At 42.8% G+C, this 27211-nt stretch overlaps 1 protein-coding gene across 3 annotated transcripts in view; it reads left to right on the top strand.

Moving 5' to 3' along the window:
• Positions 1-27211, top strand: part of LOC133474259 (transmembrane protein 266-like) — a 60183-nt gene that overhangs the window by 7796 nt on the left and 25176 nt on the right. For 2 of the 3 annotated variants that reach the window (XM_061765753.1, XM_061765754.1), the window contains one exon: positions 9989-10180. In XM_061765753.1, the coding sequence (XP_061621737.1) occupies positions 9989-10180 (192 nt within the window). Of the gene's footprint in view, positions 1-9988; positions 10181-25576; positions 25971-27211 lie in introns of those variants that run through there. The other variant, XM_061765755.1, reaches the window with a different exon arrangement.

The following is a 27211-nucleotide window of genomic DNA, read 5'->3' as shown; positions in this document are numbered from 1 at the left end:
TCCACAGTGCAACTTGAAACTCGACTATGCAAAGCAAAAGCCATTTATCAACAACACCCAGAAACGCCGCGGGCTTCTCTGGGCCGAGCTCATCTAAGATGGACTGATGAAAAGTGGAAAAGTGTTCTGTGGTCCGACGAGTCCACATTTCAAATTGTTTTTGATAATTGAGGACGTCGTGTCCTCCGGGCCAAAGAGGAAAAGAACCATCCGGACTGTTATGGACGCAAAGTTCAAAAGCCATCATCTGTGATGGAATGGGGCTGTGTTAGTGCCAATGGCATGGGTAACTTACACATCTGTGAAGGCACCATTAATGCTGAAAGGTACATACAGGTTTTGGGGAAACATATGCTGCCATCCAAGCAACGTCTTTTTCATGGACGCCCCTTCTTATTTCAGCAAGACAATGCCAAACCACATTCCGCATGTGTTACAACAGCGTGCCTTTGTAGTAAAGGAGTGCGGGTACTAGACTGGACTGCCTGCAGTCCAGACCTGTCTCCCATTGAAAATGTGTGGCGCATTATGAAGCGTAAAATACGACAACGAAGACGGCGGACTGTTGAACAGCTGAAGCAGTACATCAAACAAGAATGGGAAAGAATTCCACCTCCAAAGCTTCAACAATTATTGTCCTCAGTTCCCAAACGTTTATTGAATGTTGTTAAAAGAAAAGGTGATGTAACACAGTGGTATACATGACCCTGTCTCAGCTTTTTTGGAACGTGTTGCAGCCATAAAAAGGTTAATGATTATTTGCTAAAAACAATAAAGTTAATCAGTTTGAACATTAAATATCTTGTCTTTGTAGTGTATTCAATTAAATATATGTTGAACATGATTTGAAAATCATTGTATTCTGTTTTTATTTATGTTTAACACAACGTCCCAACTTCATTGGAATTGGGGTTGTACAACATCAGAAGATATAATGTGAAACCGAGTTAATTTTGTTTAAATATATGAAAAATCATATTTAGCATATTATATCTTGGTCAAAACTGATCAGATCAGGATGTCATATATTTTGCTCATGTAAAATTTAATCCTTTATCATTCTTAATCCAGATCCACTGACAGTTTATGTGTATGATGATGATTACTGTAATAATTGTTGCTGCTTCTTTACATGAGGGTTGGTGTTGAAGAGATTTGGTTTGTAGGAGAAGTGTGGCTAGTATGCCAGCACTGAGTATCCATAGTCTCTGAGTAGGAATCGGTAAACTCAGCACTCAGGGATTTTCATGTACAGTGTATGTGTCAAACACAGCAAGTAATCCCCTTTTCATTTATTCAAACAGTGCAGGTATCATCTTCCTGTATCCCTTACCCCGCATGTTATTGTATTTTCTCATTTATTTGTATGCATGTGTTTGTAATGTTGCGTATACACAAGTGTAGGCGGCATTCCTTACATGCACAAGTTGCTGAACAGACAATAAAAAGTTGGTGTCTGCAGAAGCTCTTGTTTTTCCCGTCAATATCAATTTTGTTGAATTGCACGATACATATTGCATTTGCTGTATGAGTCAATAGCATCCTGGCCTCGAGTGAATTTGTTTTTGTGTATCTTCAAAGAAATGTGAGGCCCTCTTGCCGCGGGAAATAATCCCATCAAATTGGGATGAGGGCAGTCGCTCTTGAGACAAGACTGCAATAACGTCCAATGCTCGGTGAAAGCTCTTTTCATTAACTAAGAAGAAGAAAATAACAATGAAACGTAATACAGTACTCACTTCAGCCACTTTGTGCCTTGTTTTCTTCTCATCTGGTTCTGAATTATTTTTCAATTTTGGATCATTTCTTTCCTTGAAATTTTATGCCTGTTCCAAATTTTCAACCTCGCAAGTTGAAGTTAGGGCTTCCCTCTCGTCCTACAAATACTGATTAGATGTATACATATGGCATGTCCAGTAACAGCATGCTCCACAAATATGCTCAGAATGCTTTATTGCGACTTAAAAATCTACATACGTTTTTCTCCAATTCAAATCTCATTTCCATTGTGTAAACACGTGCAGTATTTCACATAATTTCACATAATAAATCCATAATGTTTTTCACCCCTCCTTGAGCCGTCACCTTATCGTGGTGGAGGGAGCTAGGTTGTCTGGGGCTTTATGCCCCTGGCAGGGATCACCCATGGCAAACAGGTCCTAGGTGACGGACCAGACAAAGCAGGGCTAAAAAGACCCCTATGATGTATACAAATATATTGAAATACCTTTTTCCTTGCCCGGGTGCAGGTCACCGGGGCTCCCCTGTGGAGCCAGGCCTGGAGGTGGGGCTCGAAGGCGAGTGCCTGGTGGCCGGGCACAGACAAAAATGATAACGTGGTTCCCCCTTCCCATGGGCTCACCACCTGTGTGAGAGGCCATAGGGGTCTGTCTAAGTATGAGCTGGGCGGTGACCAAAGGCAGGGACCTTGGTGATCCCATTCCCGGCTACAGGAGCTAGCTCTAGAGATGTGGAATGTCACCTCTCTAGCAGGGAAGGAGGCGAGCGGGTGTGTGAGGTTGAGAAGTTCTGACAAGATATAGTCGGGCTCACCTCCACACACGGCTTGGGCTCTGGTACCAGTCCTCTCGAGAGAGGTTGGACTCTCTTCCACTCTGGAGTTGCCCACGGTTAGAGGCGCCGAGCAGGTGTTGATATACTTATTGGCCCCCGGCTCGGTGCCTGTACATTGGGCTTCACCCCGGTGGATGAGAGGGTAGCCTCCCTCCGCCTTCGCGTGGGGGGATGGTTCCTGACTGTTGTCTGTGCCATTGCTCTAAACAGCAGTTCAGAGTACCCACGCTTTTTGGAGTCCTTGGACGGGGTGCTGGAGAGCGCATCCGCTGGGGACTCCATCGTTTTGCTGGGGGACTTCAATGCTCACGTGGGCAATGACAGTGAGACCTGGAAGGGCGTGATTGGGAGGAATGCCCCTCCCCCCACAACCCCAATCAGAAACCCAAGGTTTGTTCTGTTATTGGACTTGCGTGCTCATCACGGACTGTCGATGAACACCATGTTCAAGCATAAGGATGTCAATACTGTATGTGCACTTGACACCAGGACATCCTATGCCGCAGTACGATGACTTTGTGGTCGTGTTATCGAACTTGCGGCCGCATGTCTTGGACACTCAGGTGAAGAGATGGGCGGAGCTATCAACTGATCACCACCTGGTGGTGGGGGAAGATGCCGGTCCGACCTGCCAGGCCCTAACGTATTCTGAGGGTCTGCATGGAACGTTTAGAAGAATCCCCTGTCAGAAGGAGTTTCAACTCTCACCTCCAGCAGAACTTCTCCCATGTCCCGGGGGAGGAAATTGATTGGGGTGGATCACACTCCTCAGCCTCCCTGTAAGGCCTATTCATGGGTGCTGTAGAGGAGGGTTTGCCGGCGAGTCAAATCTCAGATTCAGGTGGAGCAGTGTGGTCTCAGATTCAGGAGGAGCAGTGTGGTTGTTGTCCTTCCTCGCCATGAACCAGCTCTACACCCTCGTCAGTGTCCTCGAGAGTGCATGGGAGTTCGGCCAACAAGTCTACGTGTTTTCTGGACTTGGAGAAGGCGCTCGACGGTGGTCCTATGGGGGGGGTGTGCTTTGGGAGCACGGGGTACTGAACCCCCTGATACGGGCTGTTCGGTCCCTGTACGACCCGTGTCAGAGTTTCCTCTGCATTACCGGCAGCAAGTCGGATTTGTCTCTGCTGAGAGTTGGTTGCCCTTTGTCACCGATTCTGTTCATAACTTTTATGGACAGATTTTCTAGGTAAGGCCGAGATGTCGAGGGGGTCCGGTTTGGTGGCCTCATTATTGCATCTCTGCTTTTTGCAGATGATGTGGTTCTGTGCTGTGATTTCAACTCTCAGTTGAGGAGTTCAAGTATCTCAGTGTCTTGTTCACGAGTGAGGGAAAAATAGAACGGGAGATCGAAAGGCGGACTGGTGTAGCGTCTGCAGTGATGCGACTTTGTATTGGTCCGTTGTGGTGAAGAAGGAGCTAAGCCGAAAAGCAAATCTCTCAATTTACCGGTCGATCCTACCCTCACCTATGGTCACGAACTGTGGGTTGTGACCGAAAGAACAAGATCCTAGATACAAGCGGCCGGCACACATGGTATGCTAACAATGCTGTATTTTGCCATAAAAAGGTGTTTTTATTTTGCATATTTTTACTTAAATGTTCATTAAACGCCGGCACGGTGGAGGACTGGTTAGCACATCTGCATCACAGTTCTGGGGACCGGGGTTCAAATGCCGGCCACGTCTGTGTGGAGTTTGTATGTTCTTCCCGTGCCTGGGTGGGTTTTCTCCGGGCACTCCAGTTTCCTCCCACATCTCAAAAACATGCATGGTAGGTTGATTGAAGACTCTAAATCGCCCGTAGGGGTGAATGTGTGCGTGAATTGTTGTTTGTTTATCTGTGCCCTGCGATTGGCTGGCGACCGGTTCAGGGTGTACCCCACCTCTCGCCTAAAGATAGCTGGGATAGGCTCCAACACGCCCGCGACCAAGTATTTTTAGTTAGAAAATCTTGATAATTGGGTGGTCCGGTGCCCATGCCCCTCCCTTTGGGACTGGTTGGGCCCCCTGCTGGACGGGCTCACTGACACCAGTTGACTAACAAGCATGTGATATGGTGTTCATTCACTAATAGGTTCGATAGATACACTATAGGCTTTAATTACTGGGATCGCTAACAACAACACAGGTTATACTAACATAGCAATTCACAGGTTCTTACAGGTGTTTAGACACTTAAAAAAGAACCCTACCACACCCCTCGTCAATAGCACTGCCTTGCTCATTTTCCCACATCCTCTCCTGCCCTTTTCTGTCCTCTCTTATCTTGTTCTCTTCGTTAGTTATTGCATGTCCTCATCGGTCCCCCCCGCATCCCCCTCCCCATCAACAAATGGCTGTTGTAATGTTAGTTGTGTTCAAATATCTAGACTGTCTCACTATTGTTCTGCTGTGATTCGCACCCATAGTACCCTTTTCCACTCTATCCCTCTGTATGTACCCTAAAACCCTTTTCTGTCCGGCTTTCAATAAACATCAGAATAAAAAAATAAAATAAAATAAGCAGAAGGAGTATTTCAAACTCCCTGGTTGCACAGCTAAAGTGTTCCAACACAAAGGCATACAGATCCACCATTCTGCAAGGCCGTGCAGCTGAACAGGACAGGTAAAAAAAAAAAAAAAGAAAAAAAACCCCGATGATCCCAATTAATTTTATTTTTAGCAAAATGATAAAGAAAAAAGAGGGTTAACGACCTCTTAACAACTACACACTTCCTGTCCAGAGACTGTGATGACCTTGAAGCGATTCGGTCGCTCCGATGAAATCAAAAGCCTTTCAGCGTTGACATTATCGCTGTATGTTTTAATAAACAGTGAGTGTGTGTCTATCCCTCAATTGGGGACCTGTGTGTCCTTTCAAAAGGTACAGCTGTCTGTCCGTCTGTCAGTCAGTCATATTGCGTGCCTTTCTTCTGAATGTTTCAGGTCACTCGGTGCACCTGTCATCACAATTTGAAGCCCTCTGCCTTTTGAAGGAGTAATGAGGAGAGAAAGCAGAAAATAATGGATTTGAAACAAATATTTTTGGGGCATGCAAGAATGGAAGATGGGCAAAGGTTGAGTTTAATTATTATACTGTATATACTGCAGTACTCCCTCAAATGGTGGCCGTCCTTCAAATAGACGCTGTGTCCCAATTTCAGTAAATGACGGGTGCATAATTCCTTTTCGCATTAGCAAACAACACTGTTAGTACAGTAACTATACTTATTGTGCACACACGAACATTAAAGTAGAACACAACTGACCAAAAAATGTCTTCTATATTTGACACATCACAGAAAAGTGATGAATGAATAAGTAAAAAAAAATCTACGTGAAATCAGGGTTCAAAATGATCGACTTTTGACATTCTTTCAGCTTGCAGAAGCGTGTCGCTGAATGCTCTGAAATCCCCGCCTCCCCTGAACTTTCAGCTGTCAATCAAATGCATGCCTTCTCTCACGGCTTCTAAGCAGGGAAAGGAAAATTCCAAGCTACCCACATTGCACTGGCGCTCACGGGCTGTAGAGAAGCAGCATCTGAGCGTATAATGACCAGCAGCTGCGCTGCTGGAACAATTTTCCGTCCTTTCAAATTCAGTGGGACAACGTACTTCTGTGACTGCCGAAAGGTGCGTCCCCCGGCGCCAAAATAGCAGCACTGAAGATTGTAAACTGTTTGGAGACTTGCCACATGTTGTAAAAAACTGCAGTATGATCATGTGTTATGTGGAGATGTCTTTTCCAACAATTAGCACTGTAGTTTACTCTGCTGCTTGTGTGCATCCATGTTCAGTCTGCATCAGTTCTTGTAGTTTGTCAACATTTATCCAAATAGTCCTTTTATTTTGTGTTATTTTAGTGTGAATGGTTTCTTGTCTATATTTGCCTTGCGATTGTCCGGCAACTCGTCTAGGGGGTACGCCACCCATGCCCAAAGTCAGCTAGGATAGGCTCCAGTTCTGTTGAAAATGGATGGATGGATTATTTAAAAAAAAAAAAAAAAAAAAAAAGAAAGTGCTTGTACAGATAAAGGCCTCCCACCTCATAGACGCCTCCTCCCATCTGCAATTGAGTAAATAAATGCCCATGGCCACTATTTGCAGAGATGCGTGAATTCTTTGTGCTATTTTGACTCATTTCAGAGTGAATTGTAGCTGAAATAAACGTGAAAAAGGCTGACTTGAACAGAATGTGGCAGCTCCATCTTTATGGTTCCTCATCATCTCCTTTCATTGCCCTCATCCTTCCCTCTCTCCCGCCATCCATCTTCTCCTTTCCAATCTATACCTCCCTCCCGTTCATTTATTACCTCCAGTTTTCACATGCAACCATCCTCTTCAGCACCATTTCCCCTCTTTTACTGCTCAGAGCTCTCCTCTTTTTATTTGTTGTCCCCCTGAGCTTGTTGCATAACCCCTGACATGCCCCCCCATCCCCCTCTCTAGATGCCCCCCCCCCCCCCCTCGCCTTACTTCCTTTGACGTTTGGAGGCGAGTGGGAATCCACTCAGCTGACAAAGGGAGAGGCAATGACGTCACGTCAGACTTGATACACCAGCATCTGCTCTGGTCTAAAAATACAACACACGCACACACATGCACAGAGTCAGTCTGCGGCCGTGTTCAGCATTTGTTTCCACCTCCGTGCTCAATTGAGGCGGCCCGGCTTTTGCACAACTGGGTCTTGTAGGCACGCTGGCTTCTATGCTGCTTGCCAACCACTATGTTAGTCTATTACATTGTTACGTGAGAGACACTGAAATGGATCAGTGCATGTGGTGTTTAGACCATATGGGTGATGTAAACCATTTTCAATCGTTCATTGGTTGAGCAGATTCATCATTTTAAGTCTAGAAATAACAAACAATAATGTTAACCTGTTGCTGTGCCTACTCCGGGCGCTGGCATACTGCACACTCCATTGTCTCCTCTTTGCTGCAGTGGCCTGTTTTGATGCTTGTCTCAGTCTCCTCTCAATTTAGAGCTGTCTCCTTAGAGAAGTCAATACAGGAGCACCCTTGTTCTCCATTGTTGTTAGCATTTCTCGTTCCCTGCTGATTTAGCATTTTACTTGTGACCTTTTACCCAAAGTCTTTGGAAAGACAGAAAGATGATACAATTATTGTATGTGCTGCAGATCTTGAAGTAAAAATGTGTTCATCATTTTAGTGTTTAATTAAATGGACAGTCACTGCACACCATGCTGAGTAGTAATGTTAGCATTGTTGCTAGTGCTAGCAGTGTCTTGGCTGGTTTACCAATACTTTAGATATCAGTATTGCAATGAAAGAAACACCAACCTGTAAAAGACGCACACCAGTGTTTCATCAAAATTATTTTGAGCCTTATTTAAGCTAAATTATGAGGTTGACATTGGAGTTTATTATTGTTCTTGAATGATAATAAATGAATGAATGAATCACAATTTTGGGGGCCTCAGCATGCCCGACATATAACCAGTTTTTGTAAACACGTGGCCGATATCCTTGTGAAAATGCATGTTTTTTCGGGGTCCCAAACATGACCCTCCAAAACTCAGTGAGTAGCGCACACTGCAGTCATTACGGGATGCACGGGCCGACAAGGGCCCAGGGCCGACATGAGCAAGACTTTTGAAGCAGCCATTTTTAGAGAGCTCCAGGGCCCGTACTTTGACTAACTCTGACTTGGGAATTTTACCAAATGAGCCCCAGTCGCAAGCAACTGCTATTTTGCGAAGCTTTTTTGCCGAAGGCATCTAATGTAGGCGCATAGCGTCAAAGCTTGATGATCATTTTGAGGATTAGCCATGAAAAAGGGCACCCCGCCTCCAGTCCAGTCCAGTTAATTGCTGCTTGCAGCTTTAAATACAGATAGTGTAAATGTCGGTTAGATCTTATTTGTAATTTTTCCAAGGATGTGCTCATAATTCCTACAATACAGTGTTTTTTTTTTTTTTTTTTTTTTGACGTTATTTCTCTCCTGGAATAACCTCTTCTCATCCTCTCTGTTTGTCTTGCTGCTTTGTGAAGACTGCGCGGTGCTTTAAAATGCATTCAACAGCGGTCACAAATGTATGCGAGCGCTGCACTTCAAGCAAGACACGCCCCAGTTATTGCGGTCCCTCCGAGCGAACGTCGGACCGGGAACTTCTCTGGTGGTGCTAAACTGTATGAGCGCTCAGTTGTTTCATGGTGCCGAGTGGGTGTTTGTGCGTGACCCTCAGTGACCCAGCGTTGATGCCCCGAGGACACAGCAGTGAATAAGAATGTGTTCTTCATGTTGCCCAGCTGAATAATTAGTCTTTTTCATCTGCACTGCCTTTGTGCTCAATCACAGCTGGCTTTGTCCTGGCACCATCTTTCACCTCTTTTACTTATAGGCCACTGCATTAATGACCTATATTGATCTCAGTAGAGTCAGTTTTGATTGGCTCTGTCAGATTTGTATTCATTTATTATTTTTGTTTTCTTACCTTTGTTATTTTGGTTGACTTAAGGCTGGCTTAAGATATTCTTATACAGTATAATGCAGTGATGTTCTCCACCACTATAAACTACATTCATCGTAAGCGTATGCTTAAATTGCATTATAATTGCTCCCAAGACTGAGGTTATGTTTCACTGTTGTTTAGTTAGTTAGTTGGTTGGTTAGTAAGCTAGTCACCCAGGTAGGACATTTGTGAGTTCGCTAGTTGATTAGTTTGTCATTTAGCTTATTGTCATTTAGTTAGTCAGTTCAGTAGTTGGTTGGTTTGTCAATCAGTTGGTTACTTCATTCGTTAGTTTACCAGTTAGTTACTTTATCAGTGAGCTAATTATTTTGTTTGTCAAGTAGTCAGTCATTTTTTTCTCAATTAGTCACTTTTTTTGTCTGTTAACTCGTCAGATAGTTTCTCAGTCCATCAGTTAGTTGGTCAATTCTTCTCTTAGTTCTTTAGTTTGTCAGTTAGTCGGTCAGTCAGTCAGCTAGTTAGTTGGTCCGTTAGTTCTTCAGTTAGCTGATTAGTTTGTATTTTGTAAGTTCATTGATTAATTAATTGGCTTTTTATGTCAATCAGTTTGTTTGTCAGTTAGCTTGTTTGCCAGTTCATTAGTCAATTATTGAATTAATTGTTAGTTAAGTCAGTTACTTTGTCTGTTCATCTGTGAGTTAGTTTGTTAATTAGCCAGGTTTGCCAGGTAATTTTTCAATTCTTCAGTTAGTTTGTCAGTTATTTGGTCGGTCAGTCAGTCAGTCAGTTAGTTTGCAGAATTGCTGTATGTAAAAATGTAACCCTAACCCATTTCACAAACGTTTGTGGAGCGGTGGCACACGGGCCAAGAAAGAATGCATTTAAATTTGCATCAAAGCTTGATACAAGATTTTGAATTGAGCAGTTTTTAGGGGGACATTGATCCAACAGATAAATATCCAATGTGCCTGCCTTCTTTTCCTGGTGGTCTACTAGGGACGTGGAGACTGCAGCTCTGTCAGACTTGGAGGTCATCTCCCAGCAGGTGGACGATGAGAACCAATGCTTGGCACCTCCGGTCCAGCTGGTGAGTTTCGGCTACCGAGACCTTCCCCTCGCAGCATTGGACCTCTCGCTGGCTGGCTCGCAGCTCCTTTCCAACACTGACGAAGATGAAACCAGGGAAGGGTGAGTACAGCGATGAGTTGACACAGATGACACACTGGAAGTATTTTTTTCCCCTGACTATTTTGATATTACTTAGAAGTCTTTTTTGTCATTTTGAGATATACACTGACAGTCTGCGTCAAACCAATAGATTATTGCACAATGAGAGATGTTTGATCATCATGAAAAGCTTCATCAAAATCTTTGTCCTTCCTATCATGCTGACTTCAAGTATGTTCCTTTTAATCGTCACTCTTGTTCTCCATTAAGTAAAGGCTGTTTGCGCATCATGTACTGTGCTTCTCACACTTCTTAGAGATTGCTATCAAACAAAAAAGGAGTGTCAGTATTTACTGGAGGATCACAAATATTTATTTTTGTTCCATAAATTAGCAAGCTTGTACGTCACGTTACACATCCTTTTGACTTTTTCAACAAGATCAGTTGAGATTAAAATAACGTGCCTATGATTAATCCATTCCAACGGACGAAAAGATGGCGTTGTAAATGGGAGATAGGTGGTGTTGTAAGCCACCTCCTTCATGAAGATGGCCTCTCTCACTTCTCTTTCAAATCAGGAGGTGCAGGTAGAACGCTGAGTGTCCACCTAAGGCAGGGGTGTCAAACTCAAATTCACAGTGGGCCAACATAAAAAATTGGGACAACGTTGCGGGTCAAACTCAATGTTTAATGAAAAATCACTGTGATGTGCATGTTTCCCTTCTCTGCAAAAATGTAGCATTAAAGTTTTTCATATGACAACAAACTTAAATTTGGCTTAAACACTGAATCTGGAATAGACAAACTTTAATATGATAAACGAGAAATCTAATTTGCGATAAAAGACATCAGTGGTATTTGTTTCTTGTTTTGTATTTAAATAGATAACATGAATTATTCTCTCTCCATCTTGTAAATCTTTTTTTCAAATGCCAACAACAAAACAACCCAAAAAAATAAGAATGTCCTTCCATAAAAGTCCAAACTTCAAACTATTAACAGTCCCTGCCTGGGAGTTGATAAAGGGCATTAAAAAAGAAAAACATTAATTCAATTATGTTATATTCTTTGTTAAAAGCCACGTTGCTCCACACACGACAAACAAGTCTGTCTTTTACTTTAGTGAACAGACAATCTGCCTCCCACCTGTCTTGGAAGTTAACCGTTTTCCATCTTTCATTTGGCCATTTTTGGGAAGGGGAAGTGTAACTTTGCTCGAGGAGACTGGTAGCATAGTTGCTAACGACTGCAACAGAAAGGGAAGGGGCGCTCGCCGGTCTAGACTGATGGGCCAAAAACACTAGCAAAGCATTCTGGGATTTGTAATATTAGTTTCTCATGTGCTATATACTGGCGGGCCAGCTCTAATACATATTTGATATGTTCTTGCGGGTCAAATATAATTACATCGTGAGCCAAATTTGGCCCTGGGCCTGAGTTTGACATATATGACCTATATGACCTAAGGAGCATGACATGCATCTACTCAGTGGTTGCTTGGTTTCCCCACTTTATGTATCTGTGCATTGCTTACCACACTTGACCGCATATACCATTGTGGATCAGAGGGAAACACTGAACAAAATGATTAATAAGTGAAATAAATACTTGTATTAACCCTATGAAGATGTTTATACAGTATGTGACAAGGAGGTCGCTTGCCACACATTGTTTTCCAGCCTGCTGAAGCTCCACTCTTTCCATTGTGTCGTGCACCTGCGACTTCATCCCAGCTCAACATACGCTCTCACCAGGTTGCTTATGAACACCATAAGCTGATGCACGGGATCCAATGGACCCATGCTGTACATTACAAGCCCGGTCCAACTATATCATTTAGGTCACTAAACCAACCATTTCACAGCAGCGCAGTTGGCAGCACTTACATTCACTCAACACTTGTACCTCACTCTGCGTCGTCTTTGATAAGAACAGCTTTGTATTTGCACGGATAAACATCGTGCATCTTGTTATTGCGCTTTCCTCCTTGTGTTGGTTAGTGCTACAGTTGATTTATTTTTTTTTGTCCCGGGGAATGCTAGTGGGAAACACGACTGTGTCTTCAGTGTTGAATTATGCATGCAGCATTTCCTACTGTAGCTCCACCAGTAAAGCACCTGCAAGGCAATGTTTTGTAAACAAGCACCACTTTAAAGCCAGGGGTCAGACGTGGGTTAGCCGTGGGTTATATCACCAATAATTAAATTTACGCTACTTCATTCCTTGTCATGGTGAGGGGAGCGTGTATAATAGTTTAGGAATTAGGTCTTCATAATTGTACACGTCTAGCAACATAATCAATAGCATTTTAGTAACAATAGCATAAGATAATTTGAGCTTTAAGATATAATGTAATATGAAGTGGAAAATGTCCAGCTGATTTTTCTAGTCTTTCATGTTTTTATTCTTCTATTGTAGAAGCTGTCTGCTGTGGATGCTGCTTACAAAGCTTTTATTTTCATAAAGTTAGGGTATACCGCCAAAATGGACAAAATTCTCAACAATCAATTGATTATATATCAATTATTATGCCAATTACTTACTTATATCAAATGGATATGGTAAATATTTACATTTTACACATAAATGTAGTCAATTGCCATGAATCCCATACAAGTTGGAATCATGTGTCCACCACAAGAATCTGTCCTAAATGTTAGAAAACCTCCTCACAGTAGAGCCAGATCATTATAATAAGTGGCGTGCGATGAGTGTGTCTCGGTCACCACGGTGACCTCTTCGACACAATTCTAGTTTATTGTGTAGATTTCAGCACCGCTGGGACCCCGTCTGCTAATTACACAATCAATAGAGCAGCCTTGAGAGCAGCAGGCTGTTAGCCTCCTTAAACGACTATAATAAGCACCGTGGTTGTCCACCTTCATCATGGTTTACGACGACGTTCATTCTTGCTGGGGGAGGTTGTAAAGTCTTGTTGGACCATAACAATGTGTGATTACATAGGGTGTGATTTACTAAAGGTAGGCACATGGAAAAACAGGCACAAATTTGATTGCTCACGCAAATTGATGTGGAAGCTGATCTACTAACCAGACGCAACCAGGATAGCGGTTAGTTATTGCATGTCCTCACCAGGTGTCCCCCCTCCAACCCCTGCCCCCCACACCCCTCAATCTACAAATAACTGTTGTAATATTACTTGTGTTTAAATATCTAGACAGCTTCACTATTGTTCTGCTGTGGTACTCACCCCTTGTCCACTCTTTGCCCCCGTCTGTCCCCTAAAAACCTTTTTCTGTCCAGCTGCATTTTCAATAAACATCAGATTAATTTAAAAAAAATAAAAAATTTAAAATTAAGCAGAGTATTTCAAACTCCCCTGTTGCACAGCAAAACTGTTCCAGCACAAAGGCATACAGATCCAGCATTCTGCAAGGCCATGCAGCTGAACATGACAGGTTGAAAAAGAAAAAGAAAAAGAAAAAAAACATAGGGTAGGGTTATTTAACAATGTTTTATGGCTGGTTTATCTGAGAGAAATGCGTACGTTTAAGCAGCAGCTCCTCCCGTCACAGTACGTTACCGTCTACATGGCCTGCACTCTTCGGACAATAGTGTGTGTGATTCGAGGGCTGAATAATACGCCCTGTCAAGGACAGATAGATGTTTAAAAACATAAATACTTTAAACGAACTGGAACATTACCAAACTGGAACATTACCAAAATGTTGCATGGAAGAGGTTGTCTCAAGGTTTGCTTGTGCGCACAACCATAATGTGTATGATGTATAATTACTGCAAACGTTACTCTCGACACCTTTAATTATAGAAACAAACAGAACCAACAGAAGTAAGCTACAAAAACAGGAAAATTGTAATAATGCAGTGTAGCATCATAAAGTGATAAAGGAACACATCAATATTTAGCTTAAAAGAAGAAAAACAACACAAGTCCAAATGGCCATGGCACAGTGCTCTATAAATTACAATGAGCTACTGTAATCCATTCCCTCAGGTTGATGTTGAAGTTGTCAAATCAGCATATTCCCACCACTAAGCGGTCAAACCTGTTGAACCATGGCAGTGTTTTATCGACAGTGTGTCACCAGTAGAAGTTGTGTAGCTAGAGAGCATCTCAGAGAAAGACCGATTGCTGAGCTCACTTCCAGGGAAATGGGGCAGAGAAAAGATTTTTTTCTTGATGGCAGTGTAGAATGATGAAGTGTATTTGAGCCGAGTCTCGACATCGGCGGTGGGGAAGCAATCCACAGCTGTAAAAATGAAAATGTATAGGAGATGGAATGTTAGTGGCTCCACTGACCCAGGCTAAGAAAGTGGATTGCCCATTTCCACTCACTCTGGAGTGTGTGCAAATGTCAGCAAAACGTATTGAAGAAAGTCGAAACTTAGGCAAACTTTATTGACTTTTTTTCCCCTGTTGCAATGTGTTTATAATCTCAATGTGTCACTGTAGCTTATTAGTTAGTACTGGACGATTTTAGAAGTGTCGTTTGAAACGTGAGGTGCTCACGCTGTATGTTAATGTCATTGCCGTTCCACTTAAGTCCCGTAGGTGTCAGTAGCGTGCATTTCAAACAACATTTTCGGCCGTCCGTGGAATTGATATGCTGATGCTAAAATGAACGCGAACAACAACGCAACGGGCTTCCCTTATTATATGTGCCTAACACTATTGGCTGAAATTTGACTTGAACAGTCTTATTTTGCACAGTGTATTCCAATGATAAGTATTTAAGATGTACAAAACATCTGGCATGAGTATAGGCTTTGTTCACTGATTGTTAGGTTACTAGTTTTAGGGTTTTGAAAAAAGCAACTTAACCAATTTCCACTTTGTCAAAGGATGTTTGAGGATTGTACGAATTTGAAATGCAATGGTCTTGATGGGACAGTCCACCCTTCAAACAAAATGAAATCATAACATCTTAAATCAGGGATTCCCAAATCGGAGTGTTCAAGTTCCGTCCAGGGGTCAAAATGGATTGAAAATGAGGACATTGATTGGTGCGGCACATGAAGGTGATTTTATAAGTCACAAAGGAGAAGAGGAACACACAAAGAGTGGATAATCTGAAGCTAGAAATAGAAAGGCATGTCGGACTTGAAGAGAAAAACGAGTAGGTGTTCATAGACGAGGAGAACGGTGTTTTTTTTTGTTTGTTTTTGTTTTTTTTATTGCGTCAATTGAAAGGTGTGACATTATCTTGTGTATCTCGTCTTCAACGGAGTTTTAAAGGTCTTAAAATCAAAGTCCAAATCAATCCCAACAGACCAGGAAATAGCCCGTAACTAACGCAAAAAAGATGGAGAAGCAAACACAGCTATGGAGCTGACAGTTTAACTTAGGTGTGAGTCTGGTCCCTTCTTTATACTTGCACCGTTTGGTGCACAGTTTGTGTGATTGATTTGACACCATTATCAAATAGCTTGATTTGGTGCAGACCCCACTGTTCTCTCAGTATGTTTCCGAATGAACTCGGTGCTGTTTGGTTGTAGTGAGAAAGCAATCCGACATCGATCCCATCCAACTGACAAATGGCCCAGTCAGGTATGACCTTAAAGGACATAATGGTGATAGAACTACAGGTAGTAAACAGACAAAACCGATGATTTAGGCTGGAATTGCCTACATCAGATTTTCTGTTTAACTGCTCTACATTGTATATTTTACAGGTGTCAAACTCAAGGCTCGGGGGCCAGATCTGGCCCACCACATCATTTTATGTGAATGCAAATAACTTCTGCTCCATATTTTCAAATTGTCTAAATAACGCTGAGATATTGCAAGCATGTTTTTGTTACAAAAACGTTTTTACAATTATGTGAACAAAAGTTGAACAAACTATTACTAACAAACTGTACTTCTATTTTCAAAACTAGTTATCCGTCCATTGGTTGTGTACTGTATATGTAACATTTGCTGTATACCAGAAACACGCACGTAAACTACAGCAAAGGGCAGCTACAACACAGAAATAAACTACAATAGATGGATAAGTAAAATATTCAACATTTCATACTGTTTAGTTGGCCTGGACTCAATCTTTATGTAAACTCTGGAATATTCGACTGGCAGTTGTCAACAATCATATATTGATTGGACTGCACACTTTTAATGTAGCATATTTATACCTATTTAATGGTTATTACTTCCTGTTATTAGTTTTGTTTCATTCATTAGTCCATTAGTCTGGAGCCCAAACATTCTTCTCTGTTAACATTTTGCGACCAATAAGAGAAGAGAACTTGGTCACATGGTCTTTTTATCATACTGAACCAGGGAACCAAGTTTACAAACTTAATCAGACCATAAAAGGCCAAATGTAGGTGTGAAATGACCCTTCGTGCCATTGAAGTTCTGCATGAGCTCCCAATAAAAAATGGCGCCATCACAGTTTGCATCTAATGTAAAGCTGCTGTGCGTTTTATGGCGGGAAGCAAGCGGAGGGGATTAATCACGACAAGAGGCTTCCGCGCCAAGCTGCCACGGCGTGATGAAGCACCTCCTGTCAGCCACGTTTGCATATCATAGCCGGTAGCATTGTGAAGGTGGAGCTGACCTTACCGCTATCTCTCACACTGTACGCCGCCGCCAAAATGAGCACGGCATCCGTGTGCACGCGCCGATGGAACGCCAGCAAATGTATTTATAAACCGAGCGTGAGCAAAAAAAAACGAGTCTGTGTGGCGGTGGTTATCTAATCCTCTGTAATCATGCTTCACTTCATATTCCAATTTATCCTGGGCTGTCACACCTCATTAGGAACAATGGCGTTCCTTCATTGATGTCTCTGTATATTTAGATAGGCTCCCTTTCCCCACTTTTGTTATTGTTTTTTTTTTATTTTTTTTTTTTTTTTTTAATATAAATTCAACTGTGTTTTGGATCCCTCTTATCCTTTTCCTTCCCATTATCAAGTTGAAGCCTCTGGGAGCACCTGATAACTCGCTGCAAATCGTGTTCTGCTCACTTGTCGCCACATCTCATCGATCAATGGCTCCCGGTCGTCAGGCACAAGAGAGCTTCCAAGTTGCGCTTGGAGGGTTCGGTTAACCGCATTGTCGCTTCAATCAGGAGAGGAATGGGTGCCGTTGTGGGAGGTGGTAGTTGGAGCTAGTATCGGGGGGCCAATTGCAGTGTTAGCAGTTTGGGCGCCATGGTGAGTAAAATGTACTTATTAATAGAGTTGGGTCCATCCATCTTCCTGTCTAGGCGAAAAAGCTGCGAGGACCAAGGTGGGTGGGTTTGTGTTCAGCACTTTTATGGCCGTCCACTCGCCCCCACAGTGGGCAAGCCTCTTTTATTTGTTTCGCCCCCCTTACTATTTTTTATTTTCCAGGCTTTGTTTCAGTGCTTTTTGTCTCAGCTGATAGAGCTATCAAGGCTCATTCAGTCAACCTGACAGAGCAGTGAGTGACAACTTGAACAGTCATAAAGATGATGATGCTCATACCTCCTGCATCCCGCCTCCAGTCTCTGGTCCTGTTCTTCATCATCTTCTGAGTTGGGAGACTTAATTTTCAAACCTTGACCATAGCCTCCCAAAGAATGCTTTTGAACGAGTATTAAACCTCTAAATATGTTCAGGTGCCCATAGTTGAAAGTGAATGTTCTGATGGCATGCAAATACCCGCACAGTGCCTCTAAATAGCTTGTTAGAATAGGAGGAATCTTATGGAGCATCAGACCAGACTTGAAAACTTTACTTCCTGAGAAAGTCCTGAATGTACTGTATGTTTGGCTTGTCACAAAAGGGAAAAGGGGGCTAAAATGCATCACACACTGTGTTGCTCTGCTGTAGTATTGTACACAATGAATCTCCATTATTTCTTTTGATGACACGAACACTAGTACTAAACATAATCATCACAATAATTATTTTCGGCCATGTAAATTTGATGTTATTTCCTTTGAGCCAATATTTGTTCATGTATGATTTAGTATCACATTGGTGTCTTGAGAGGTGAGTTTAATTTGTTCCGTGACCACATTAGTAACTGCACTTGTATCTCAAATAATCTTTCCCTATTAAAATGAATGGATTGGCCATTACAATGGACCCCTGATATTTGCCGGGGATAGGGACCAGGCCTGACCGCGAATAGTGGAAAATCTACAGATGATTCACGGCCAATGTAATTGCATTGGAAAAAAAAGTTTTTCAGAAGACTTTTTTTTTTTTTTACCCCAAAAATTATTCGCTTTCAGGGTTGGTCCCCCCCACAAAAAAAAAACAAAAAGAAAAAAAATATATAAAAAAATTGTATTTGGTGGCCGACTGGTTAGCACACCTGCCTCGTGGTTCTGGAGACCCGGGTTCAAATCCGGCCTTCCTTGTATGGAGTTTGAATCTTCTCTCCGTGCCCGCGGAGGTTTTGTCCGAGTACTCCGGTTTCCTCCCACATCCCAAGACTCTAAATTGCCCGTAGGTGTGAATGGGAGTGTGAATGGTTGTTTGTTTGCATGTGTCCTGCGCTTGGCTGGCGACCAGTTCACGCTGTAGCCCGCCTCTCGCCCAGAGTCAGCTGGGCTAGGCTCCAGCATGCCCGCGACCCTAGTGAGGATAAGTGGTATGGATAATTAATGATTTTTTTACTTTATTTTAATTATTTTAAATTCTTTTTTAATCCGCGGCTAGGTGAATCCGCATGTGTGGAACCGCGGGTATGCAGGAGTCTACTGTAATCCGTTCAAGCCTAGGAAGAAAACTAGCACTCTATAATATTGTACTTCATAAAAACTAGGTCCAACAATTAATTGAAACCTAATCGATTATCAAATTAATCAACAAATATTTTAATAATTGATTAATCGTTTAGAGACCTTGTTTTACTTGAAATTGTCTAAATCCTTGGAATACTGCTTCTCAACAGTAAATATTCTCAGATTTCTGTAGTACTACATGAAAGCAGATTGATTACACTGGGGAACACAATTTTTTTTGGATGTAGGTCTGACAGTTGTTTTTAACAAATTTTTGGGTGCAGAATCCAAAACTGATCTCAGTTTTGCTCTATCACGTCAAGTTTTTAAACTATAGATCCCCGTTTTCTTAAAACTATGAAAAATACTGGACATAACATATATGTGCTTGTTTTATAAAAGCTTTTCAAATATTGACCTACAATGAAATATGAAAGAAACATGCATGACTGCAATGTTTATTTAATACTATTATGTTTTACAAAGGATATTCCTCTTAATTCCTACTATGCAAGCTTTCTTTTTGCAGATATTGATAGTACTGACATATTGGGAACTGCACACACCTCTCACCGGACTGTCTCAATTGTGACTGCACAAACAAGTTGCCACGCAGCTGTATATGAGTCTAATCATAATCAGCTGGCGAGTCTTACTACAGCTAATCGGTGGAATTTTTACTCATCTGCAGGGTAAGCTGTGGAGAAAAAACTTGACGTGCTAGAAAAAAACTGACTGCAATTTTAGAATCAGCATGCCAATTTTAGTTTTAATCAGCATAAAAATCTAACGCAACAGAATTTTTTTTCAAATTGTTCCCCAGTGTTATCTTTGTGTACAGTCAAAATACGACATCTGCAAACACCTGCTTTTACTTTGGAAAACAATTTATGTTTGTGTATTTTATGCACTGTCAATTTGAAATAATGTCCTATTTTTGAATAAAAGGATGGAAATGAAATAGTTTATTTCATCTGATTAATCGATTAATCAAAAAAGAATTGACAGATTCATTATTAAAGTAATTGTTAGTTCCAGCCCTAATAAAACTAGAAATCAATAATTAAATAGAATGTAGATAATTCAACAGTTTGTGCATCATGATTTAATGCTGTAATCCAATTAATTGTGCTGCTCCTTCTGGTGGGCCCGCCTTGCTCACCGGGATGCAGTATGGTTGAATTACAATTAATATTCAGGAGTCACATGTCAATAAGTGTAGACCAATAATAGAAGGGAATTTCCAGGTAATGTGTAGAAACTCACCTCATAGGCACATGCCGTAATTCTCCCACAACACGTCTCGGCACGTCACACGTAACTAAAGGGTAAGTAATTTTATTTGATTTTGGTTTTATTTAGTTTTAATGTACTGCGGTTAGCTGTGCCATGATGTCACCTTCCATCCCGTTGGAGAGGTTTGCGCGTGCCAGACGCTGAAATGGTAGCATATGCTGCTGATGCGGTTGTTCTAAATCTGTAAAGGGTCCAGATGGTTTTTCTAAACGTGACGTGAGCAAGGGTATAAAAGAGGAAAGTTCATCTTTGCCACCCACCAACAGATTTAGGCCGAAGGTCGGAAAATCCAATTTTGGAAACAACTCCTTTGGTCTTTGGAGGTTGAGGGTGAATGCTGCATATCTTTTAGTGTTTGGTTGTTTAGCATGTCCATTGAAATCTTTTTGAGGAAGTGCCATGCGAAGGTCAAACTAACTCATCATCATCATTCCTAATTTTAAATGCTTCCGCTTTGTCAGAAGAGAGACAGAAGTGGAGTCTTGCTCGTCGGAATAACACGTTCTCAGAGGGCTCTCACCCGGCCGAGTTGATTTGGCCAGCTTTAATTAGCCAGTACAGGAAGTTGTCTGAGGCGGTGACCAGGGAGTGACTGGCCATGTTATCTCCCAGGCTCCCTAATTCCCCTCCTGCAGGCATGGCTGCTGGCCAGATTGGCTAAAAAGCTAAAAGTTCAGTTTGTTGATTGAATGTCTTCCTGTCTGGAACTCCTTGGCCACAGCATTAGGTACACCTGAACAATCTATCTATATTTATTTTAGTTATAACTAAACCACAATGTGTATGAAAACTAGGATTAAGTGATTTTTTTCCTTTGATAATTTCTTACACTGTTGTCCATAAAAGTGGAATCTTTCTTTCATGACACAATCCATTCCTCTGTTTATCTAGCCATTTTCTGTACCGCTTAATGCATCAGTAATCATTTTGATTTTGTGCATTGGTTACATTATGCTGGTGGCCGGGCCTGCAACCATGGGTCCCGGCCGGGCACAGCCTGAAAGGGTAACGTGGGTCCCCCTTCCCATGGGCTCACCACCTGTGGGAGGGGCCATAGGGGTCGGGTGCAGTGCGAGCTGGGCGGTGGCCCAAGGCGGGGGGGGACCTTGGCGATCCGATCCCCGGCTACAGAAGCTGGCTCTAGGGACGTGGAATGTCACCTCTCTGGCAGGGAAGGAGGCCGAGCTGGTGTGTGAGGTCGAGAAGTTCCGACAAGATATAGTCGGACTCGCTTCCACACACAGCTTGGGCTCTGGTACCAGTTCTCTTGAGAGGGGTTGGACTCTCTTCCACGGTGAGAGACGCCGAGCAGGTGTGGGTATACTTATTGCTCCCCGGCTCGTACGTTGGGGTTCACCCCGATGGACGAGAGGGTAGCCTCCCTCCGCCTTCGGGTGGGGGGGGGGGGTCCTGACTGTTGTTTGTGCCTATGCACCAAACAGCAGTTCAGAGTACACACCCTTTTTGGAGTCCTTGGAAGGGGTGCTGGAGAGCGCTCCCGCTGGGGACTCCATTGTTCTGCTGGGAGACTTCAATGCTCACGTGGGCAATGACAGTGGGACCTGGAAAGGCATGATTGGGAGGAACGGCCCCCCCCGATCAAAACCCGAGCGGTGTTCTGCTATTGGACTTCTGTGCTCATCACGGATTGCCCATAACGAACACCATGTTGAAGCATAAGGGTGTCCACACGTGCACTTGGCACCAGGACACCCTAGGTCGCAGTTCGGTGATCGACTTTGTGGTCGTGTCATCGGACTTGCGGCCGCATGTCTTGGACACTCGGGTAAAGAGAGGGGCGGAGCTGTCAACTGATCACCACCTGGTGGTGAGTTGGCTCCGATGGTGGGGGAAGATGCCGGTCCGACGTGGCAGGCCCAAATGTATTGTGAGGGTCTGCTGGGAACGTCTGGCGGAATCCCCTGTCAGAAGGAGTTTCAACTCCCACCGCCGACAGAACTCTGCTCATGTTCCGGGGGAGGCGGGGACCATGTTCCGCGCCTCCATTGCTGAGGCGGGCGACCGGAGCTTTGGCCGTAAGGTGGTTGGTGCCTGTCGTGGCGGCAATCCCCGAATCTGTTGGTGGACACCAACAGTGAGGGATGCCATCAAGCTGAAGGAGTCCTATCGGGCCTTTTTGGCCTGTGGGACTCCTGATGCAGCTGATGGGTACCAGCTGGCCAAGCGGAATGCAGCTTTGGTGGTCGCTGAAGCAAAAACTCGGGCGTGGGAGGAGTTTGGTGAGGCCATGGAGAAAGACTTCCGGACTGCTTCGAGGAAATTCTGGTCCACCATCCGGCGTCTCAGAAGGGGGAAGCAGTGCACCATCAACACTGTGTATAGTGGGGATGGGGCGCTGCTGACCTCGACTCGGGACGTTGTGAGCCGGTCGGGAGAATACTTCGAAGACCTCCTCAATTCCACCGACACACCTTCCCATGAGGGAGCAGAGTTCATGTTCACGAGTGAGGGAAGAATGGAACGGGAGATCGACAGGCGGATCGGTACAGCGTCTGCAGTGATGCAGACTTTGTATCGATTCGTTGTGGTAAAGGAGCTAAACCGAAAGGCGAAGCTCTCGATTTACCGGTCGATCTACGTTCCTACCCTCACCTATGGTCACGACTGTGGGTCGTGACCCAAAGAACAAGATCCCGGATACAAGCGGCCGAAATGAGTTTCCTCCGCAAGGTATCCGGGCTCTCCCTTAGAGAGAGGGTGAGAAGCTCGGTCATCCGGGAGGGGCTCAGAGTAGAGCCGCTGCTCCTTCACATCGAGAGGAGCCAGATGAGGTGGCTGGGGCATCTGAATCGGATGCATCCCGGACGACTCCCTTGGTGAGGTGTTCCGGGTACGTCCCACCATGAGGAGACCCCGGGGACGACCCAGGACACGCTGGAGAGACTACATCCTTCGGCTGGCCTGGGAATGCCTCGGGATCCCCCCGGAAGAGATGGATGAAGTGGCTGGGGAGAGGGAAGTCTGGGCGTCTCTGCTAAAGCTACTGTCCCCGCGACCCGACCTCGGATAAGCGGTAGAAAATGGATGGATGGTTACATTATGCGTCCCAATAACCCAGGTGAATTGTTTCATTTATTTTGTATTTTTTTATTTCTCCCCCCCAGTCTATTGGTGTGGCCCGGTACCAAATGGCAGGGCTCCAAATATTTGTTTTCCTTTGAGGAGCAGTTTTTCTAATCATTTCTTCATTTGAGGAGCAATTTACTAATTTGAGGAGCAATTTTTTTAGGTTAATCTCACGGACCCGAAGCAAGGGTTTTATTAAATAATAAAAATCCGACAATATAACGGGGGAGTTGAATGTAGGGCTGCAGCTAATGAATATTTTAGTGCTTGAGTATCCTACTGAAAAGTCTACACTGTAAAAATTACTTTGGAGAGTGGTAAATATAATCCATGAAAATCATTTAAAATGTACATTATTTTAGATAAGTAAAGTACCCTAAAAAAATAGGGTACACTTTACCTACCTATTTACTTATTTGACAACAGTAAAAAGTGTTACCAAAGCCATTGGTACTACAATATGCATTACGTGACGCATGCACTAATTGGCTGACGTGTCATCGGCTCATCAGCACAAAATGACGTCGCCCATTGTTAGCTAGGGAATCAGAAACGAATCAAAACGACAAAGAAAAAGGCACTATATGGTCAAACATGCTTAGCTAAACGATCATTACTTAGATATGTTCCTGCTTGTATTATGAGTGTGTCAGGTAAGGTTAGCAGGCTTTATGTGCATTTCATTTCACAAAACCGTGTCTGGGGATTGTATGGAAAACAATGATTTCTCGGACAGGCATCTCACTGATCAGACAGTTGAGTCTTTCTATAAGTCAAATGGTACCACACTTGTTTTGAAAGACTTGGTACTGCCAAAATAAGAACTATAGGCAGACCTTCATCTGTGAAATATATATATATATATATATATATATAGAGAGAGAGAGAGAGAGAGAGAGAGAGAGAGAGAGAGAGAGAGAGAGAGAGAGAGAGAGAGAGAGAGAGAGAGAGAGAGAGAGAGAGAGAGAGAGAGAGAGAGAGAGAGAGAGAGAGAGAGAGAGAGTGAGTGAGAGTAAGTAAGTTCATTTCATAAACTGATTCAGTTCGTTCACTAAAAAAAAGATGTCTGCAAATTGTTACCCTAAATTTATTGGGTAAAAAAAAAGCATTAAGAGCTTGGATTTTAGCATTTTGTGACGTTAATATGTTAGATTAATGGCTGTGCATTTATGAGCTTAGAACAGCTGACTACGAATAAGACAACTGTTCTTTGTACGAATACAAGTTTTGGAAGTGTTAAATTTGGTCAAACTAAAATGAAGAAACCACGAGAGAAAACCAATATTTGCTTCCTCTGACTTCACCACAACCCTCCTCAGTTTGGGTACATGACCCATTTTACTCTTATTATTACTCTCTGGCCACATTTGCCACGTTTTTCACCTATTTGACTCAACGTTTTGCCTCTTACAGATCATCAGATAGTACGCTACTATACTAGCCATAAGTCACACAGTGACTACACTGAGCAAAAGCACCTGGAAGTAATGTTATTATTGTGTACTGTACTTGTCACCTTCGTAATAAACAAAGCCACACACAGTGTTGGGAAAGTAAATTTTTATGCAAACTTGTTCAACATTCAATTCACCGATCCAAAAATGAACTAGTTCAGTTCATAGTTCATAATTCAAAATGTTGAACTAGGTTCACTGTTCCAAAAATGAAATAGTTCATAGTTCTTTTTTTTCTTTTTCTTTTTTCTCAGTACTGTATGTTGCTGACGGGCTATTCCCCTCAAAATACTCTCATTTCATTTCCCCATCGTTGCCACCCATTCAGTCCACACTACCCACCTGCCGCTTTCACCCAACAATCTCCCCCAAAAAAATATGAGGGAAAAACTTGTTACTCCAATGGCCTTTTTTTTAAAATGAGGAATTAAAACAAAAAGCAGGACTTTTTACGGGCAACGCAGTATGACAGGAACGATACATTGATAACTTTACTCAGCGGTAACTTCGCAGTTTTGGCTGTCAGTGTGTTTTTTTGAGGCGCAAAATGCAAATTTTAACTCTCAAATTGCGATGCAAGACCGCTTAATTCGAGCCTTGTGGTGGTTGGGGACAGCTGTTTTAGATAATAATACAGTATTAAATTAAAACAAATACTCCCTATACAAGCAGTAAACAGCACAGTGGACTTCTTTATCTGACCAGATCATCAGGTGCTTGTGAGTCACCCAGTCCTAGCATTCAGTGGCTCGCTCGTCACGCTGGTATCAATTACACTGCCTGATTTAATCTCCCTCCTCTGATTCCTCATTGAGGGCCACTCCATCTCAAACGCTGACAGCTCTATCAACACACGCTCTGGAAGCAGGAAGAGGGAATTAAAATGAAAAGAAAGACATTTCCAGATCTGTGTTAGCCTAAAGAATGACAACAACACTAGAACTTATAAAATGCAAAATAAGGCTAGGCAACGCATACAGAGGTAACATAACATTAATATAAACATCTTCCACTCCCGAGTCCGCCCAATAGCACAGGAAAAATCTTCATTTAAATTGTATTATTATGACATGAAATAAAACACTTTGCCTGAGGGTTCTTTTAAAAAATGATTTCAATTCCTAAATAGAATTTTTTTTTTTTCTGTATGTCTTGCATATGTGCCCTGTGATTGATTGACTGATGACCAAGCCATGGTGTACCAGGCTCCAGCTCACCTGAGAACCTAATGAGGACAAGCACATAGAAAATGAATGGATACAATTAAAACATTTTAAATATGACTCATGTAAGTACAACTTCGGAAAAAAAACCTAAGCTTTACCAAAATACATAAGGACAATTGACAAATAATCCAAGTTGTAGAGGTGACCTTGTCCATTGTGACTCAGGCAAGATGGTTCTGTCAGACTGTCAAAGCCTAGTGGGTCAGAAGTGTAACATTTGTTCTGTTGCTTTAATAAGACTCATTAATATCCTGCATGTGTCAAGAGCTGCTTCTGACTGCGCCCCCTCTGGGCCGGGACACTTTTGGCATCACACAAGAACCCACAATGCATTGATGCCTGTCTTATCAGTGCTACTTCCTCCTCCTTTCCTGGTTGCACTGAAGCCTTTTTTCTTCTGCGCACCAGTGTGTGTGTGTGTGCGTGTGTGTGTGTGTGTGTGTGTGTGTGTGCATGCGGGTGGGCGTGTGTCATATGTCGCAGTTACCCTGTAAAAAGAAGGCGGATGTTATTATTGCAAATCGTAACTCAAAGGTTTATTGCCGTGTTGGCTCATTTTAATATCCTCTGATGATAAATCTGATTCTGGCATCAATGTACAAAGGGGTGGTAAGGGTGGCATTATCAAAGGAACATGGTGCTTTCTCTCTCTCTCTCTCTCTCTTTTTTTTTTTTTTTACCCAAATACAATGGAACGTCTAAGGTTGAACACAATTTGTTTAAAGACATCGGTCGATCTTGTGATGGAATTTTTTTTTATATGTTACCACTTATTTGCCCTTTGTGAGTAGTGGGAGAGAAACTCTTAGTAGCTTGCTAACCGGTGACTCCCGTATGTCTGAAGTGTGAATACAACTGACTGCATCTGGTAGAGCATGAAAATCCACATGGAGAAGACTCCCGTTGGTTTTGCGTATTCCTGTCCTGTTTACTTGTCTTGATCCGTCTCTCTATTGTATATTGTTCTGTCCATTTGCATGTGGGGAGATGTACAGTATTTGTCTTTGGGGCTCTTTTCTGGGCCGGATATCTGACCTCTTTTCATACATGATAACTGCTCTTTTGCTTTAAAAAGATGGTAAACAATTATTCAAGATTTAAAAAATGATTTCTTGATTATTTGAAAGGGTTACCGATGATGCCTGATTTGGATGTTTACATGTCTGGGAAAAATTTGGAATTAAATGGGTTAGGGCGAGTACATTTTCTCCACAACAATCTCCAGTTTGCTCAGACTTTGAAACAATATGGATCAAGCAGTCCTAAAGCCTTCAACTGCACAGGAACTGTTCTCAGTAACATT

This window comes from Phyllopteryx taeniolatus, chromosome 2 (assembly GCF_024500385.1).
Source record: "Phyllopteryx taeniolatus isolate TA_2022b chromosome 2, UOR_Ptae_1.2, whole genome shotgun sequence".
NCBI lineage: Eukaryota > Metazoa > Chordata > Actinopteri > Syngnathiformes > Syngnathidae > Phyllopteryx > Phyllopteryx taeniolatus.
Note: the sequence above shows the minus strand (reverse complement) of the source record. Positions and strands in the feature narration are given on the sequence as shown.